Source organism: Peromyscus eremicus, chromosome 2, assembly GCF_949786415.1.
Source record: "Peromyscus eremicus chromosome 2, PerEre_H2_v1, whole genome shotgun sequence".
Taxonomy (NCBI): domain Eukaryota; kingdom Metazoa; phylum Chordata; class Mammalia; order Rodentia; family Cricetidae; genus Peromyscus; species Peromyscus eremicus.
In genome coordinates, this window is record NC_081417.1 from 13,024,517 (window position 1) to 13,042,585 (window position 18,069).

An 18,069-nucleotide genomic window follows, 5' to 3' on the forward strand; every position below is an offset into this window, starting at 1 on the left:
GGGAAAAGACTCTGAGAGAAACTGACATGCCTGAAATCATTTCTATAAAGCAACCTTTAAGGATGTCTGTTCCTCAAATGTAACTGATCCCCAAGGTTAAGATAAAGTTAATGAAATCATGTCCTCTTTTCTAATTTATAGCATTATCTCAGAAAATGTAAAATGTTAGGGACGTGACAAAAATGTAGATATTTAGTTTTGATTTTTCAAGTGTTCCCCAAAAACTCTTATGGCTGCCAGCTATGTAGAATAATAGATTAGTTTTTGCTGACTTCTTCTGAGGGTAGCCTTAGGATTTTAATTATCCTCAAGACAGCGATATGATGAAAAGCAACGACCAGGTGAATAGCAGCGGAGTGAGCCTGAGAGGGGAAGAGAACTGAAGGCCGCTCGCTCTCACCACCAAGGCTTAGCGTGGGTTTTGGCTGAGCTGTGCTTCTTAACTGAACTCTGGGTGCTAATACTGGACCAGACGGCATGGCAAGGAAATTCAGTGTAACCGTTTGCATCCTGGAGAGAAAGGAGAGACTGGCAGAGGAAAGCAGAGAAAGGGAGGATGAACCAAGTCCCAACTCCCAAACATCCCCGCAAAAGGAAAGCGTTGAGTAACGTTTCAGAATTTCTGCTGGGTGCTATAAGCCGCTTGTCCTGTGACCTCCATTGCTGTGAGCTCCTTCAATTCTTGAGTGCTGCTGTCCAGAGGAAGAAGTATTTCTATATCTAGATCGGAAACAGCTCACAGCACCTCCCCAAGTACAAGCGATGCTCACCTGCTTATGCTGGTCATGTTCCCAAAACCCCCTCATTGCCTAGAATTTATTATTTCCATACTTTATACCCCCTTACCACTGAACTTCGAAACCAAGGTAAAATTAATAAAATGCCTCCGTTAAATGCTTTGCCCTTCTCCAGCAAGGAGTGGGAGGAATCACTTGTAGGGAAAACATCATTTAATTGCTTGGAAGTAATTTCTTTAATTAAATTACATATCTCACCAGAAAGATCTAGCATCAGGTTATGTTTTGAAGGCCCTGTAACTGTAACGCATGGGTAGGTTTCCTATTTCACTTATCCTGGCAAGTTCTCAGGTGTCCCAGAGGCCACTTCATGAGTGAATATGTTTAAAAGCTTTCTGTCACTCAATCATGCCCCACCCCAAATTCATATTTAATGAAGTAGTTCACAAAAATTGTTTAGCAGACTCTCATAGGGAGTCTGTTCCTCCAGAACCCCACAGAAAACTAAGACAATGTCTCTCAGAGCTGTTGAAGTCTCCTTATCTGCCATGTGCTTGTATTTTACAAGAAATAAAATAGGCCAAATCTGCAGGGCCAAGATTTTGGCAACAGAAGTAGGAAGACTCTCTTACCACAGATCTGAACTGTGGAATCCATCAACCTGAAGCTACAGTCAAAAGGGCCACAGACTCCCTGGTTTTGTGTGTATGTGCTTTGCTATTTGATGAAAACAAAACACAAGATCCTGACTACCAACACAGAAAATCAAGTCATCACACTCTGAAATTCTCTGGGCCTAGTGCTTAGCCGAAGAATATAATAGAGATCTCGGTGTGTGTCTAGAAAGTCTCCTTTGTTGTGATTCACTTGTGTGAGCTGTGATTTCTCACAGCTTAATGTTTAGGTGTTTATAAGTAGCAAAAGTTGCTGGCTTTTAAGAAAGAAAAGAAATGTTTGTTCAGAAAACATTTACGTTTACTCATATTCAGTTTTAGTACCTTTGAACTAGGCCAAAAAGTGTCTATTTCTAAGCTCTTCATAGAAAAAAATTAATTAATTTTAAAAATTAAAATCTTCTTGATAGCATTTTTTATTCTGTCATCAAGTTAGTTTTATTTTAGTTTACTATTATTTTTGTTTGTTTGTTTGAGATAGGGTCTTAACATAGCCCAGGCTGGCCTATGTAGCCAAGGATGACCTCAAATTCCTGGTCCTTGTGCCTCCATCTCCAAAGTGTTGGGATTACAGCATGAGGCACCACACCCAGATCAGACTTTTTAATCAACACGTAATCTAAAGATAGATTTAAGCATCATGCACAGACCAGCACACACCATGTAGAAGTGTCTCTCTCATTAAGATTTACTTTATTAGTTGCTTATGTTGGGCTAAACTCTGACCTCAAATTTGTGGTTCTTTGGAAATGGTAAATAATCATGATACACCCATGAAAATATATGCCATCCAATCACAGCAACTGAAAAACAGTATACCGTACAAATACCACAATGAAGTGAACTTCTGATGGTTCAGAGTCTATGAAGCTGACATAAATAGATGCAGTTAGAAATGCTCTCCTTGATAAGACTTTAATTCTTGACAACATGCAGGACTCAGAATGGTGTGTCCGGTAGGGAGTGAACAAGGTTTTCTGGTTTTGTTTTATGTAATGGAAGGAAGAGGTAAAAACAGCTAGGAAGACAGGGAGGCTGGGGAGGGCGACTGAGGAGGTCTAAGGGGACAGGAAGTTACGAGAGGTTCTAAGGCTGGGACAGCTGAACCTGGACAGAAAGTGCAAGAGACGGAGGGAGAAGGGAGAGGGAACTTGAAAGGAGCCTAGGGGTGAACGAGTGAGGAGGGAGGGAGGGGTTCCTGAGGCAGCGAGCCTGGGGCTGCCATGGGAGAGCTGGGAGTTGGAAAGAGCCTTCAGACAAGCAGGCAGGAAGTAGAGCAGGAAGCCCCTACCTAACTCAGGACCTCCCTGCACAGGAACCCTGCTCGAACCTTCTGATTCTTACTCACTCCAATGGGAGTTCTTAATATATTAATAAAACCATTACAATTCACATTATACACATATTTAATCTGAATACATGGTCAATATATCAATGAAAACAGAAGTTCTTACATTTTATAACATTTGCAAAATTTCATTTCTTTTTTAACTTAGAAGCATGACAAAGAATATTTGTTTCACAGAAGTTACTTATTGAGCACCAATAAACACATAAAACTAATATGTATCGTCCTCCCCAACCAGAGAAATCCCAGATTTTCTCTGCCCTTTAGCAGCAAACCCGAGTCCAGACCATCACCACTGTTGGGTGGTGATGGCAGTTCTTTTTCACTTCTTTCTCTTCTGGTTACTTTCCTTTGCCACATGAGCATGCCCGGAAGGGCTTCTTCCCTTCCGGTCGCCTTTGTCTCTGGAAGACACTTTGCTAGGAATCGCCTTCGTCTCTGTCTCTGCTGCTTTTTTCCAGCTTTCCTTGGATTTAGCACTTCTGTCCGGGTTGGCTTTCTCCTTTTCTCTGTCTTTCTTACCTCTAGGAGATGCTTTCCGGGATGCGTCTGGGTCGTCCTTCCTCCCCTTCCGTTCATCCTCCTTCTTCCTCCCCCTGTTTCTCTCTTCACTCTTGCCAGGCACAGCCTTCTCTCTCTCCTTCTTAAGCTCTTCTTTGCTGGGTTCTTTAGCTTTCAGGTTTCCCAATCAAAGGAAAAAATGTTTACTGATACCACCGAAATCCTCGAAGGGCACCTTAGAGGTAAAGTACTGTCTTGTCCCCACTCACTGGAAAGCTCTTGTTCAGAAGTTAGTCTACTAGCTCAAACACTGTCTACAAAGGTACATAAACCTCTATAAAATACTAGCTATGAAAGAAATCCTGGGAATATCTCATCTTACCTTTCCAGTTTAAAATATAGTTTGACTTGTGTCAACACAGGCTGGCATGCAATATAAACAAAGTGAACCCATCCATAAGGGCAGTGAAGAGCTAACTCCTAACTATACTGTCACAAGTAAAGGGATGAAGGCGCTGGGAAACTTGTTTTTATACAAAGATAATTAAAATTTTCAGCTTAAACAAAGTGTTATGTCCTTAACAGTTAAGTTTACGGGCCTTGAGAAAAAAAAGGTGCACAAATAAATTAAATATCATTTGATTCTTGGCAGAAAAAAAAAAATCAACGTGTGTGTATACATTTTCAAATTTGTTATCTGTAACATTTATAATAGAAACTGAACATTTTTATGTTTATAGTCAACTTCACGTAATCAGTACTCCTTTAAGTACATCTCCCTGTTAATTTATGGAAGACCATACAAGCCAATGTACATGTCCTCCAGGCATTTATGGAGAGAGTGGAATGAAATAGAAAGTACAGGTACTTCCAAACCTCACATTAAATACTGCTTTCACAATACTTTTTAAAGTTTAACTGAGCAGTTAGCAAAGCTCACATTTCAATGCCTGCTTTCATCAGGAAATTATGCAAGGTGCTTGCTATATACGCAGCATTTAAGCAGTCACAAATAAAATGAAAGATCTAAATAATAAAATGTGAAAGATATCTGCCCTAACAAATTTATCTAAAATTCATATAATACAAAAGGCATTCAAAGTGAACTCCAGATGTGTGGTGCTCACAAAAGACATGACCTCTTCAGACAGTCTATCTGGAGTTTCCATTAACAAAAATTTCATTGACTCTGTAAAAACACAGCTTGAAATTCATACAGAACCATCTGGAGGTCTGCATCTCACTTCACAGGCAACAGAAAATGCCCACACGCTGCTACAAGGCCTTACTTTGTACTGCATTTTTTTTTTAATTAAACCTTTAATGCTTAAATTGTCTTGAGAGATCAGGAGGTAAAATTATAATTTACTGGCAATTTAATTTAACATTGCTTACATGAGAATAAAATGATAAAAATTATTTTCTTCTTGGGAGTTATTTTGGTGAGATACAGGCTAAAAGCTAAAATTTCCTCATCCTCATCCTCATCCTCATCCTCATCCTCATTTGAAAACGTAAATTTAAAATCCTGCATATCCCATAGCAAAAGTCTTATATATCAATGACCAAAAGATTACAAGTATGCCAAGCACTTGCAGGCAGAAACTGTCCAAATATTTAAAAAACAAAACAAAACAAAACCATGCATGTCTTCCATGCCCTTTCTTCTTAAAGAACATCAGAGTTTACAAGTAAGGATACACAGGCAGTAATGATGCAATGTTAGTCTACATATAATAGTACACAGATAAAGCAAATTTAATGCATTAGAATATCAAACACAGCAAATTCTACACCAATAACTCAGTGCTCTACGTTATAAACCTAACTTTTAGTATTAGATCACACTATCTTTTATTGTGTTTTAGGACAGTATCCTCGTAGCCTAAGAAGAAATTAAATCAATAGCTGATGGATTCATCATTGCACATTAATTTTAAAAATTCAGACCATGAAAGATTTTAGGAAGCAAGGTAAAATGTGCATATATAAATTTAATAGGCGCATTCCAACAAATGTAGTCAGCTATTTTGATAAACTCTTAATCTACAGGCTATTAGAAAGATCTGATAACATGAAAAGGAAATTAATTATACTGCTGGCTAGCTAGAGAAAGCAAAAGTCTTCAATTTAGTCTTCAAAAAGCTGTTCATAACACAGAACACCCCAATCAAAAAGCGATATTATTAACTGTGGCTGCATTTCCATCAAGAACGTCATGCACCATCAAGCATGAAGTTGATTCACTAGAGGCTGGTTGAAGAAATAGAAAATAATACCTTTAGCCTTAGTTTTCCTCTTGGCTAACCCACCAGGTCCTTCTGTTGGTATTTACAAGATAAAAAGAGGTTAGGAAAACAAAATGTTGAGGAAATTAAAAATCAGTACCTATAAACTAGTTTAAACTGATGTTTCTATGAAACAAATTGAAGTACTTACATCTACCATTCAGAGGACAGTAAACACACATCAGTCATAAAAACAGTCTTAAGAGGAAGGAATTATAACTAGCCTATGGACCAGATAGCATCCTAACTGCAAAGGTTGAGACTCCTTTGGCTTTGCCACTGCCATGGCTCTGCAGGCAGAAGACTTCTCAAGGCACAGATGATCCATTCCCCTATGGTATCACCACTGCTATCCACAATAGCTACTCTGGTACAACTTTAATCTTTGTACAAGCATTGTTTTTCTCTATCATTTCAAATGTAATGTTTTAAAGTTACATAAGCAAACAATACATTATTATATGAGTCATATTAACTTGTTACTCTAAAATCTTTACAACCGTTTTCTACTTTCACTCTTGGAAAATCAGTTATGATAATGGGTTTCTTTTTAACCCTGTAACAAACATCAATACTATATGCTTTCAGCATACTCTCTTCCAACAGGAATGTACTTACATCTCAGTTGATTTTCCTTTTCTATTTCCCACTCACATAAATGTTATTTTATATGCACATGTTGGCAAGGTTTCTGAAGTGGTATATCAAGTAGGAGACACAGTTCTTACCATGGGAGGGGGAGGTTTTTACAAGTGATTACCCTACAGCTAAGTCAGGGAAGTATTAAGCAGAAGCCCCTAAACCAGGCAGTTACCCATACTCCACACTACAGTATCCATCCTGTTTCCCCAAACTCCAACCACTCCAGGTCTGGAACGAGGTGTCCTTATGTTGGTTTTGTTGTTCACTCCCTCCATTCTTAACTTCCTCCCCTTTCTCTGCTTATAGTCAACTGTGTCCATCAAATGAGATAGCCCAGCTGAGAATGGTCATGGTTCTGGAGAGGGGAAATCTGAGGATACCATGCCATTGGCTTCAATCAGGAGAAAAAGGATGAATGGAGGGAGGGAGAGAGGAATGGAAGAAGGGGAGGAAGGAGGGAGGGAAGAAGAGAGGAAAAGAGGGAAGGAGGGAGGGAGGGAAGGAGGGAGGGGTGATTAGCTAACTGCTCTCTGTGGCTTTGGCTGTCACACACAGGAGACCTGACTGATAGCAGCAGCAGAGAACAGTTACTTTCCAACGGCAGAACTTGATTCTTTTAAACATAATCAATAACAGTGTACCACTACAACAAATACTGCCAAGGAGCACTTCTTAACAAGTTTAGTTAATTCAGAATAAATACTAAACCTACTTCTGTAACACTAACCTTTACATACGTGAACACTTTCTAATGTATAAAAGGACGATAGCATCTATAGTCTAGGACCGTAGATGCCCTCTTCCAATGCTGCATACTGTTTCCATGGCAGCACAGGCTCCCACTAAAATGTAAGGGGGCAGTGGGGGACGACCAGACAATCTACTCCCCAAACCCATTCATTAGAGCCCAAATGAGCTACACTGATGAAATGCCAGAGTTAAATCTTAATCACCAACAATCCAGAATGCTGGATTAGTGTCAGCGTAGTAAAACCTTAAGAACACTGCACTTAAAACTTTAGATCTGGTGAAAGGCCTCAAAGCAAAAGAACCATCCAAGTGCAACCACATACATTTCTAGGCATCCATTTAAATGACTTTTTCTGAGCTACACACACACACACACACACACACACACACACACACACACACACAAGCCTGTGACTTCGGAGGGATTTTTTTTTAGATGAAAAGATTAGGACAACTATCATACTTTGTTTCTAGAGAAAATGTTGGTTCCTGTCACCTGAGCCTCTTGAGGTTGAGTTTTCTAGAAAAGGCAATGGCACTAAGAAAGAAAGACAACCTCAAGACCCAGCTTGTTCAGGAGCGTCTCCCCAATGCATCAGGAAAAGTGATGCAACAGGCAATTCCAGAGACTAGCAGGAGACAAGGAACAGTTTGAAGTGTTTGAATCTGTGTGCTGTGAAGATGGAAGGAAGCAGGAAAGGCTTCCAGGAAAAGGCGGCTGAGCTACTGGGGTGGACTAAGGAAAGGCTCGGGTTTGGAACCAACCAGCGTACTACAGAACGGCTGAAGGAGAAGCAATGGCTAGAAAGAAATTCTATGATGGGAAGAAACGTTAATGACGGGTTGGAGTACTACAAGCCTGGAAGGCAGGAGAGCTTGGATGATGCTTACAACACTAGTATAGGAAGTAGAGGAAAGCAACAAGGCCGCACATCAGCAGTTCCGGGACTCTGGCTGGTACTGCCTGAGGCTGCTGTGGCCTAGGTGTGAAACATCAACAAACACACCTGCTTTTCTCTTTTTACTACCAAGGTCAGTGCCCCCAGGGACAAAGAGAATTCTATGAAACAATAAAGGCTTTGATAACAATGCCATTTACTATAGTGTAAACAGTTTCCAAGCACTGTTGAGAAAATTCTATCAGAGCAGAAAAGAAAACCTCTTGCTACTCGTAGTCCATCTGGATGTCATTTAAGGAAGTCAAATGGAAACATTAAGAGAACGTAAAACAAAACAAAACAAAAACAAAAAGTGGTCCACATTGCTCCCTCCCCCCAACCCCCACCCCAGTCATTAGTCTGTGTCTGTCGTTTTAAGGTGACTGTCATTAATCCATCTAATAACTGGGAATTCTTGAACAGAAATTTGAAGGAAAAAAAAATGTCTTATGTTCTTGACTTAGAACCTGCCCAATTTACCCTCTTTGGGCAACTGCCACAGAGGCATTACTACAAACACATTTTCAAAATGTAACGTCTGCTATGACATTAAAATGTGTCAACGATTAAGCCAACAGTTGGATCCATGGTTTTACCACATGCAGAAAACAGGACTTTAGAAGGCTGGCTCTATTAAGACATCCAAGTAGCTCCTTCAGACTACAGGTACCTGTGCTTCCCACTGAGGTCACCTGATCATTCCCACTGTCCCTGAAGAGACTGATCAGTGTGAGTCTCAGATTCTCACCTTCCCCCTTCCTACACAGAACACTTCCCAATTTGGAATACGCAAAACCAGAGTTTTGCGGTATGATCTAATGGATCAGTAGATAGGACTGCCCAACTTCTGTCTTGGAGAAATGCGTGCAGAGACTTTGCACCTGTTCCCTTCTTAAGACCTGGAATGACACTACTCAAGAAATCTGCCAGTGAAGAAAGCAGGAACCTCACCAACTTAGTATGATGGGTCAAAGAGGGGAATGAAGACACACAGCTAAATGACGGACAGAGGCAACGTAAGCAGACCAGCACACTGGTGAGCGAGTGAGAAGACCACCTGAGGACCTGTGTCGTTAGCATTGCCAAGTCACTGAGAAAATTTCAAAATGCCATTTCTCTTGGGGGGGGGGGGGGGTGTACAAAAAAACTTTCATTATTATTTCTATTTTGAAAAGAAGAACCTTCAGTGTTTTTAGTACACAATGGAAACACCCAAGGCTCCTCCACATTAGTCATGGGACTCACAAGTGATGTGATTTGAAATAATGGATGCCACATGTTGGACTCAGCAATGAAGTGTCAAATAGAGCCAAAGACCCACCTGCTAGGTCCAAGTAGTCCTCAATCTAGCTGGTAAATACCTGAGGGTATGACAAGTTTACTTCAGCAAACATAAAAAAAATATGGCATGCTGGTCCTACCAACCAATGCCATGAACATAGAGTCACTGAATTCCTTGTTCAGTGTTCCAATATACATCATGACTAAAGGAAATTCCACAGCTCACTCCAGGACAGCTTGTTTTACATTTTATAGAGGGCTGTGAATACCAATCCCCATGAGGCACTGCTCAGCAATGAGGTCAAGAGCAGGACTGTGCCTCTATCTGTTTCTGCGGTTCTTCAAAGTTGCCAATATTAAAAGGGCTGAGGAAACAGTGTAGTCAGAAAAACTAAGGATAGATACAAGCCAATCAGGGTCCAAACACAGAAAAGACTTATCTTACATGTCTGGATGGAGCTGTGCAAGGCAGGGGGCCATCTGTAGAGAGAAAGACTCAAGCTAGCACTCCATTCCATGTGGCTTCTGCCGCAGGATCCACACAGCAGCACACCTGACAGCCAGGCTTCTGAGTGAGTAAAGTCAGCTCCTAGAAAACTCTCCTGCAGGTGCTTCCTCCCATCACTCCCATTCCAAGGGAGAGAAGAGCCCTGCCAAAAGCGGCCAAAGGACAACAAGGGAATCTCCAGCACCCCACCCCCCACCCCCGGGAACAAGCACTCTGGAGCCCATGCTACATGGACTGCACAGCACATGCCAGGTTTTTTAGGTGATCAAAACTGAAAAAGCAGAGTGAATATAGTAACTTACAACTCTGTAACTAAACAAACACTCAAATATACAGAATACAAAGATGCCCTTCGAAGCAAGCCCATACGTTTAAGATATGAACTAAGACAATATCTCATGAAACAAAATTATAAAGTAAAGCCTTAGACAATCACAACTTAGATACATGTAATCAACAACACTTAAGAAGTTGTTTTCTTTACACCACATTTTTGCCAATAATTTTATTCTTTATCATACACACACTCAAAGAGCCCTAGATACAAGTTGAAGGAAGTCACAGAAGTAAGGGGTTCATCAGCTACCTGTATTTTATCATCAGTGAAAGCTTCTCAAATGGAATGATTAAAGGTGGTATTAAATTGTCAAGAAGTTACCATGTCACACACTTGTTTTACAATTGAGAAATTGGGCATAATTAATTTCTGTACATAAAATGTGCATTAGTATCATGACAATACAAAACCTGATGAGAAATTAATTACAAACACTTTTAACACAGAAATTTAATTATTCACTTCTGACTAAAACACCATAACATAGTTAGTAGTCATTACACAAGAACAAAATTGCTTTGAAAAACAATTCTCAGCAATATGAATCAGTGACTTTTATTAAGTGTAGGACCTAAAATGGTGAATTTAAAACTAATAACCTTTATTTCACAATGTTCAAATTCAAAGTGGATTAAGACGTGGTCTTGAGAAAGATTATCAAAGAATACTCCTTTTACTGCTTCACTGAAGGTTAACTGAAGTGCTTGTATACTTGAGTATCAAATGCTTCTGACCAAGGCCACACTAGCATAGTAAAATGTACTGCTTGAACACAAGAATGAGAAAAACTAGTCTTAACAACCATTTAAGCTTTGAGAAATCACGGTCCATGAATGGCACATGTAACCACATATAAAAGTAGATATGGTTAGGAGAGAGCGAATCTCTGTGTTCTGATTCCAGGAACTAACCTTAGACAGCATTTCATAACCATGAAAATAAAAGGTGCCACATTCTCCCCAGAACAAATGGGTGAGCTATTTACTTGAAAGTAAATATATAAAAACAAAGAATATTTGAAAATGATACTTAAATCAAATTGTCTAAAACACCAGTGTATTCTAGTTTAAAATGCATGAGGACCCAACGCTGAGCTAAACTTTAGAGATTCCCAGAGGGAGCTAAACATCCTGACTGTCCCTCCAAAAGCAGCAAGAGTGAACACCTCAGGTGGCACTCTATTCCAGTCACAAAGGAGGTCACTGGGAAACTAAGGAGGTCGTTTCCAGCAGTGGATCCATATGCAGCTAATTAACTGCTTCTGTATTAATGAAGCAAACAGTTTCTTAGTGGGAAAAATATTCCTCTTGAAAATGAATGACCACTTCAATAAATTTAATTTATAAATCTAAGCATTATATTATACCTAACCCTGAAATCAACAGCTAATAAGTTAATGAAAGGAAAAAAATGGAAAAAGACTAATTCAGGAGAGATAGTTTTAATATGTACAACATAATGTAAGACGCACATTCACACTTCCCCTTTTTACAATAGGCCTACCTAAAAAAATTACAAATACCTTCTCTGGATGTATATTTGAAAATGAAATTTAAAATAAATTCTGATTTCAGAAATGGACATATTCAGACCTGTTAGTATCTAAATTCAGAAACTTTACTACCCTAAGGCAAAAACATGGGATTATTTTCAAATTATATCAAAAGCACCATTAATACAGAACTTTAATAAGTTTGTAGGAACTTATAGCACAAGTCAATGAACTTAAACAAATTACAGATTAAAATGTACCAGCTTCTTAAAGAGCCATCACCATACATACAGCAGGCAAATTAAAGATCAACAGAGAAGCATTTAACGTTGTTAGTCATGCCAGGAATAGTTTGAGCATCACTCCCCTTAAAATTACCATTTGAGTGTTAGGAAGACAGGCGTCAAGGGTTAAAACTACAACACAATTCCCAGTTCAGTTTAGTGAATACAGAAGTGGAAATCAAATGATACAGAAACCAATTATGCTAAGAACATCACTTCCAGTGCACTCTGTGAACAGCTACAGGCATGAGGAAAGCCACCTCCTTCCTAGGCATGGAAGGAGCCAAGCGAGGGTCTAGCTAAGTGGCTGGACTGGGCAGGTTCACATGGTTGACATTTATCACGAAGTCACAACTGCCCCACATGTTGAGCCCTGCATAAGCAAAGAGAGAGGAGGAGGCTGCTCCATTCGACAACCCAGTGCCTTTATTCCCTGAAGTTACTGATTATGCAAATCCAAAATGACACAGGTCTTTCCCTGAACCCCTTCATTCTGCGACGTACCATCAACACCATCTGTAGCGTCGCCTTCCTCTTCTTCTTCTTCTAGCATTTCAAAAGGAGTCATTATATCATAGAGAAATGAGAGGAAACCATAAAACCAATCTGAACTTTCCTCGGCTAAAATATTAAGGACTTCCTCAAGAGAATCAATATTTTCATTACTGCCATCTTTGGTCAGGCCTACATAAGAATAAAGGAAGAGAGAAAGAGAAAACGAGAAGACCAGTTAGGTGGAAAAGGTTAAGCTTAGGCAGTGCGATCTTAAAAGGGAGGTGCATCGTGGTCACAGGTTTACGGAAAGGTAATGTAGAAAATAAAGAAATCAGTTAAGAAGCACACTTCGAGTCTCCATCCACCCCACCAACCTCACGCTCCTCCCAGCTCCTCAGTTTTGCCTCTTTCCCACTAGAGCCTCGGTGTCAAAACTGGTAAAATGTGTCACCAAACTCTGTACACAGTGATAGAAAGAGTGAACAGAAATACCAGAGAACAAACCTCCAAACTGCTCAGTGATGAACCAGAGCTGATCATCCACCCTGGAGTAAACAGTAGGTGTTCTGAGCGAGCAAGCCACCAGGATTAGAGTCTGCAGCATCTCAGCTGGGCATCCAGACACTCAAATATGTAATGCACATCAAACTCCTAAACTGGTTAGTGGAGCAGCACTCTTACCACTGACTCGCGGCCCTCTAAGTCTGCCCAATAGTTAAAACCAGCAGCTAATCATCCTCTCTGCCTGCCTCTAAGACCTCTGCGGAAGGCGCTGGCAGCCAGCCGCAGCAGCCAGCAGCGGGACATCCCTATCTGCTCTTCCCCTCAGCCGTGAGAGGAGGCGCTCTTACTGCAAAGACTCCTGGTGTCTGCTGTTTTCTAAGCACTGAGACCAAACAGGGCCCCAGATAGAGGAAATCAATATGTAAGTCATCCTGTTTTTCTCCAGCAGGGAAATGGCCAGGGCAAGGGAAAGACTCTTGAGATATCCAATCAGTGCACCACACATTGAACAGCCCAGCAATTTGAGGAAGAAAAGCAAATGGCAGTTCCAACAGGAAGAATATGAACCTCAGAACCTCGGAGCCTTTGTAACCAAAGCCTGGTCATTTCAGGCTTTACAACACACAATTTCTCCATGTAGCCCAACTACTAGCTAGACAGACTGACACACAGGAGCTAACAGAACGTTAGCTAGCTGAAGTCAGAAAGATTACAGTGAACATCTCTGCATCTGTCAACAGAAGAACTAGACCCTGTCAGTTTCCGGGGGTGTGGGGAGGGACACACAAACTGCAGCTGGTAGTTAATTTGACAAGCTCCGGGTGTTTTTCATGGAACTTAAGCCTCCAAATGCTATGAACAAAGATCTTCGTTTCCACCCAAGAACTGTGAGAAAGACTCTTCTCCCCAACTGAAATACTACCACTGTATATTTAGAGAAAACAGTTTTATTTTGTTTTCCAATGTGCTCTAAGTGCTTCACATTACTACATATAAAATAGGAAACGTCTGTGCTTCAGGATGGCAGGTGGAACTGAGCAACAGATATGTGGACAGTGACCCAAGCAGCTTGTAGTTGTGTGGATGGTGTATGTGCATGTATATGCTTGTGCGCATATGTGGTAGTCTGAAGAGTATGCCAAGCATCTTCTTCATGACTTGGTACTGAGTCTGGGAGGCTTTGAGGTTCAGTGATTTTGCTGCGCTGGATGTGAGAGTCCAGGCAGGTTCAGAGGAACCCAGCACAGGGTCTCTCACGAAACAAGGAGACCACCGACTAGGTTAGAGGAGCTGGACAACAAACCCTGACGGATTTTTCTGTTTCCACCTCCTGATGAGGAATGAGCTTCTGCACCTGTAAGGATCCAAACTCAGGTCCTCATGTTTGTGCATGAGGTTTACCAACTAATCCATCTCAAAGCTCTGTATCTATAGTTCTTAGAAGAGGAATATACCAATATGAAGAGAAAAACTATTCTGGGCATGTCATTTTTCTGAACCTAAGAGTCACCCCAAACCAACAGTAGGGTGAGTGCATTAAATGCTGGGTGAGTTCCACGCTCCTCACGATGGCCTCACATCTCTTTCCAGTCTACACTTAGCACTTGCACAAGGGACTGCTTCCCTTGGCGCTGCACCACACCTGCCGTGGGTCAGCTAGGTGCTGGCTGTAGGACGAAGGGCAGGTGTGCATCCTCGAGTGAGGGTGCTGTAAGAAGTTTCCCTCAACACTAAGTTCTGGGACCATTTACTATTGACAGTATGTGGGGAATACTCTTCTTCTTTTTTTTTTTTTTTTTTTTTTGAGATTAAGATACAATTACATGATTTTTCCCTTCCCTGTCTTCCCTCCAAGCCCTCCCATTGCTGCCCCACCCTCTTGCTGTCTTTCAAATTCACTGCCTCTTTTTAATTGTTGTTGTATGTAATATATGTGTGTATGTTAAGTTTCATTAAGAAACTGAAACCAAAATCATTTGCATTTTAAACAATTTGGCCCCAACAATAGGAAATTATAATTTCCTATTTCCAAAGGCAGGATTTGTACATTTTCAAAGTATATCAGGAGACTGAGAATTAGTAAAATCAGTAACAGCTACTGGTCTTGATTTACTCATACTTTTGTACTTATAATTAAAGGGTTGGGGGGAGGTGTTGCTTAAAATGTGAAAAGAAAACAACATGTATATTTCCACAAATTGGTATGATTTAGATTTAGACTTGAAATGGCAAGGGCAAGGGGGAGGGAATGTAGGAAATAAATGTCAAGTCTGTGGAAGTTTATCACATACATTTCTGTGCCTCCTCCCTCCCTCCCTAACCTTGGCTTCCTGCGTTAATCTAACTATCCCAATAGGAAGGAAAGCAAGCTTAGTCTCTTAGCAATGCATGCTCTGTAACCGCTCCCCCATCACACAGAGCATCTCAACACTGGACCAGGTTCTGTCTTTGTAGACACTTGCAAGGAACTGCAGCACGGCTGAGCTTTAGTTCCCTCATGTGAGAAAAGAACCCGAGTCATCCAAGTCAAGCAGAGCTAAAACTGTACTGGTGCAGAGAAGAAACACCTCGCAGTGCATGGTGACAGTGTCAATGGGCCTGGGGGTCATCTTTATTAAGTCATAAGCCAAGTAAGAGCTGAGACCTGTACAGAGCACAGTTTCAGTAGGAGGTCTCCCACACTGGGCTCTACCTCCTGGCACACTCGCCTAGAAACCAACAGCTGCTCACACCATTTCTGTCGACCTACAAATGGCAATTCCCAGTGTTAAAGTTAACTAACATCTTAAAGTGGTTTAAAAAAAAAAAAAAAAAAAAAAAAAAAAAACAGCTTAGAATACCTCTTAGAATCCAAACAAGTTGATTGTCTAGTTATAACTCTGTCATGGATTTTTCATTTTGGGTGGTGAGTAAGTACACAAACATATAGCCATTAGTGAAAGTGTAAAATCCCATGTGAAGCCACACAGTTTCCATTCCAAACGACTTTCCTAACTGTACAGAAGTCCACTGAGGCAGTATACACTTTGGGTCTATAATTTCAGTGTGTATGTGTGAGTGTGTGTGTGTGTGTGTGTGTGTGTTTATATGCAATTTTTATATTAATCCAAAACACACTCAAGTTATTAATATTAAAAAACACAACAGGATTCCTATGACATTAGCTTTTAAAAGCTTCACTATTCAGAATTCATTTAAAGTAGTATCTTGGAACAATAAAACCACTGATAGCAAAAAAATTCCATCACCCTCACATATTACATTGTACATGATTTTATTTCACATGCCTAAAACTATGGTCACCTGAGAATTTAATGTATGTACTGAAACTCTGATTTAAATACAAAATGATGCCATTAAGATTAAATGGAGAGCTATCCTGAAAATTGTAGAGTGGACTTGCCACTGTAAACAGCAAACGCTACCTGCCGCTCTGCATGGAGAAGCAAACACAGCGGGCAGGGCTGAGGCACAAGCTGGCTTACAGCTGACCACAACTAAAACTTTCACATTTAGAATTGTTGTAAAAGGAAGTGATATCTGACTCCAAAAGCTGCTGAACTGCTCCACGCCTTCCCGTCTTCAAGATCAGAAATACGCTCAACAGTTAGGCCAGCAGGCTATTAAACTTAGTACATACACAATATCAGGCCACAGCTACTGTTCTGCTAAATAATTTGATATGAAGCTTTAGTGCATATTGTTTCATACTAAGAAAAAGGAAATGAGCTACTTAAAACCAGAAATAACAGGCTATATTACACAAAAATCTGCATATTCAAATCAGCACTATCCTTTCTAGTAAAACAGTGTTTTAAACAATGAGGAAATACCAATCTTTATTTTTATTTTAAGAAACACCTCGCTGGTAATGTAATTACAAAGAAGCCCAAGACTGCCAAAGAAAGGAAACCGTGATTGAAGACCACTAGTTCATATTTTAATGTAAAATTTTAAATATGAATAGGACATTAAAGATATTTATTGCCATGGTTTTATTTCAAAATTAGCTTATGCCAGATGAGAAATGTATATTTTCATCTCTGGTCATATTCTGCTGAGCATGCTGCCCCAAGTGGTCTCACTATGGAAGTTAAGCCAAGCTGGCCCTGATCAGTATCTCAATGGAGAAACTGACATCGGAAAGTCAGAATAAATTATGTAAAATGATGCTTTTAAAAAAATCTGTTCCTCATTTGAAAACACATGAGGACATTATCTATATCTCTGAACATTAAGTTCATACTATGAAATGTTTAAATCTGAAAACACAAATGAAGCTCTAATTGTTAAAAATTAATGTGCAAGAACTACATGCAAAAGAGATTTGAAAAGTCAAAATGAAAAAGTGGTCATTTAGTATATCAACAAAAACGAAATATTACGTTGAAAAATAACTTCCATAAAAGATTTACAGTTTCTGTGAATAACTAAAGTAATAATAATTTTATTATTATACTTCATTATATGTACTTTATTATATATAATAATACATCTAACATTAAAGAATATTAAAAATATTCTTTTGACTTCAGTATCTTAACTCCTTCTAACAAAAAGAAGGAAAGAAATGTACTTGCCTAATAAAACTTTTGCATCATCCACATCAAAGTCTCCATCACCGTCTGCATCATAGACTCCTAGTTTTCCTACAACAGGAAAGAAATGATACACACAGGAAAAAAGAGAAAACAAATTTAATAATGAACCATTTCTCACTGTAGTTTTTAGACACCATAAATGTTACTTATTTCCTCTCTTTTTACTCCTGCAAAGCAGAACTGTAAGAATAATTACCGAAACTCACAGGCGGGTCACCTACAGATTCAAAAAGTTTGCAGCTAACAAATCCTAACATACAAGTGAGAGGATATTTCCCCTAAAGATTTGGGAATATCCTGATCCTATCACTTCACAATAATCTTACTATTCTCTTCAAAATATTTTACATAAAAATAGGTACACATAAAAAAAAAAATCAACCCATTTCTAACAGCTGAACAAATGCATAAAATTTGATGTTTCTAAGATGTAAAACTTCACTTATCAACAATGAATGCAAGCTAAGCTTCAAATAAAGATAGAATATAAATAAGTCAACAGAGAGCATAAGAACCTCATAGAGTAAAGGATGAATTGTTTGATACTTAATAATAAATTACAAACAACAACAAAAAAGCATGCATCAGCTTGGGGGGGGGGGGCTGTTCTGGAAGTATGTAAAACTGGAGGCTTCTTGAAATGACAATGGAAAAATTTATGTTCACCCATTTAAACACGTCCCAGACAC

General features: G+C 39.7%; 1 protein-coding gene across 3 annotated transcripts in view; it reads right to left on the minus strand.

Moving 5' to 3' along the window:
• Asph (aspartate beta-hydroxylase) overlaps window positions 1-18,069 on the minus strand; it is a 212,872-nt gene that overhangs the window by 149,670 nt on the left and 45,133 nt on the right. For 2 of the 3 annotated variants that reach the window (XM_059253836.1, XM_059253837.1), the window contains exons 3-5: window positions 17,360-17,428; window positions 5,540-5,581; window positions 2,800-3,431 (exon numbers count right to left, since the gene is read on the minus strand). In XM_059253836.1, coding sequence (XP_059109819.1) covers window positions 3,082-3,431; window positions 5,540-5,581; window positions 17,360-17,428 — 461 coding nt within the window. In that variant the 3' untranslated portion in view covers window positions 2,800-3,081. Of the gene's footprint in view, window positions 1-2,799; window positions 3,432-5,539; window positions 5,582-17,359; window positions 17,429-18,069 lie in introns of those variants that run through there. The other variant, XM_059253835.1, reaches the window with a different exon arrangement.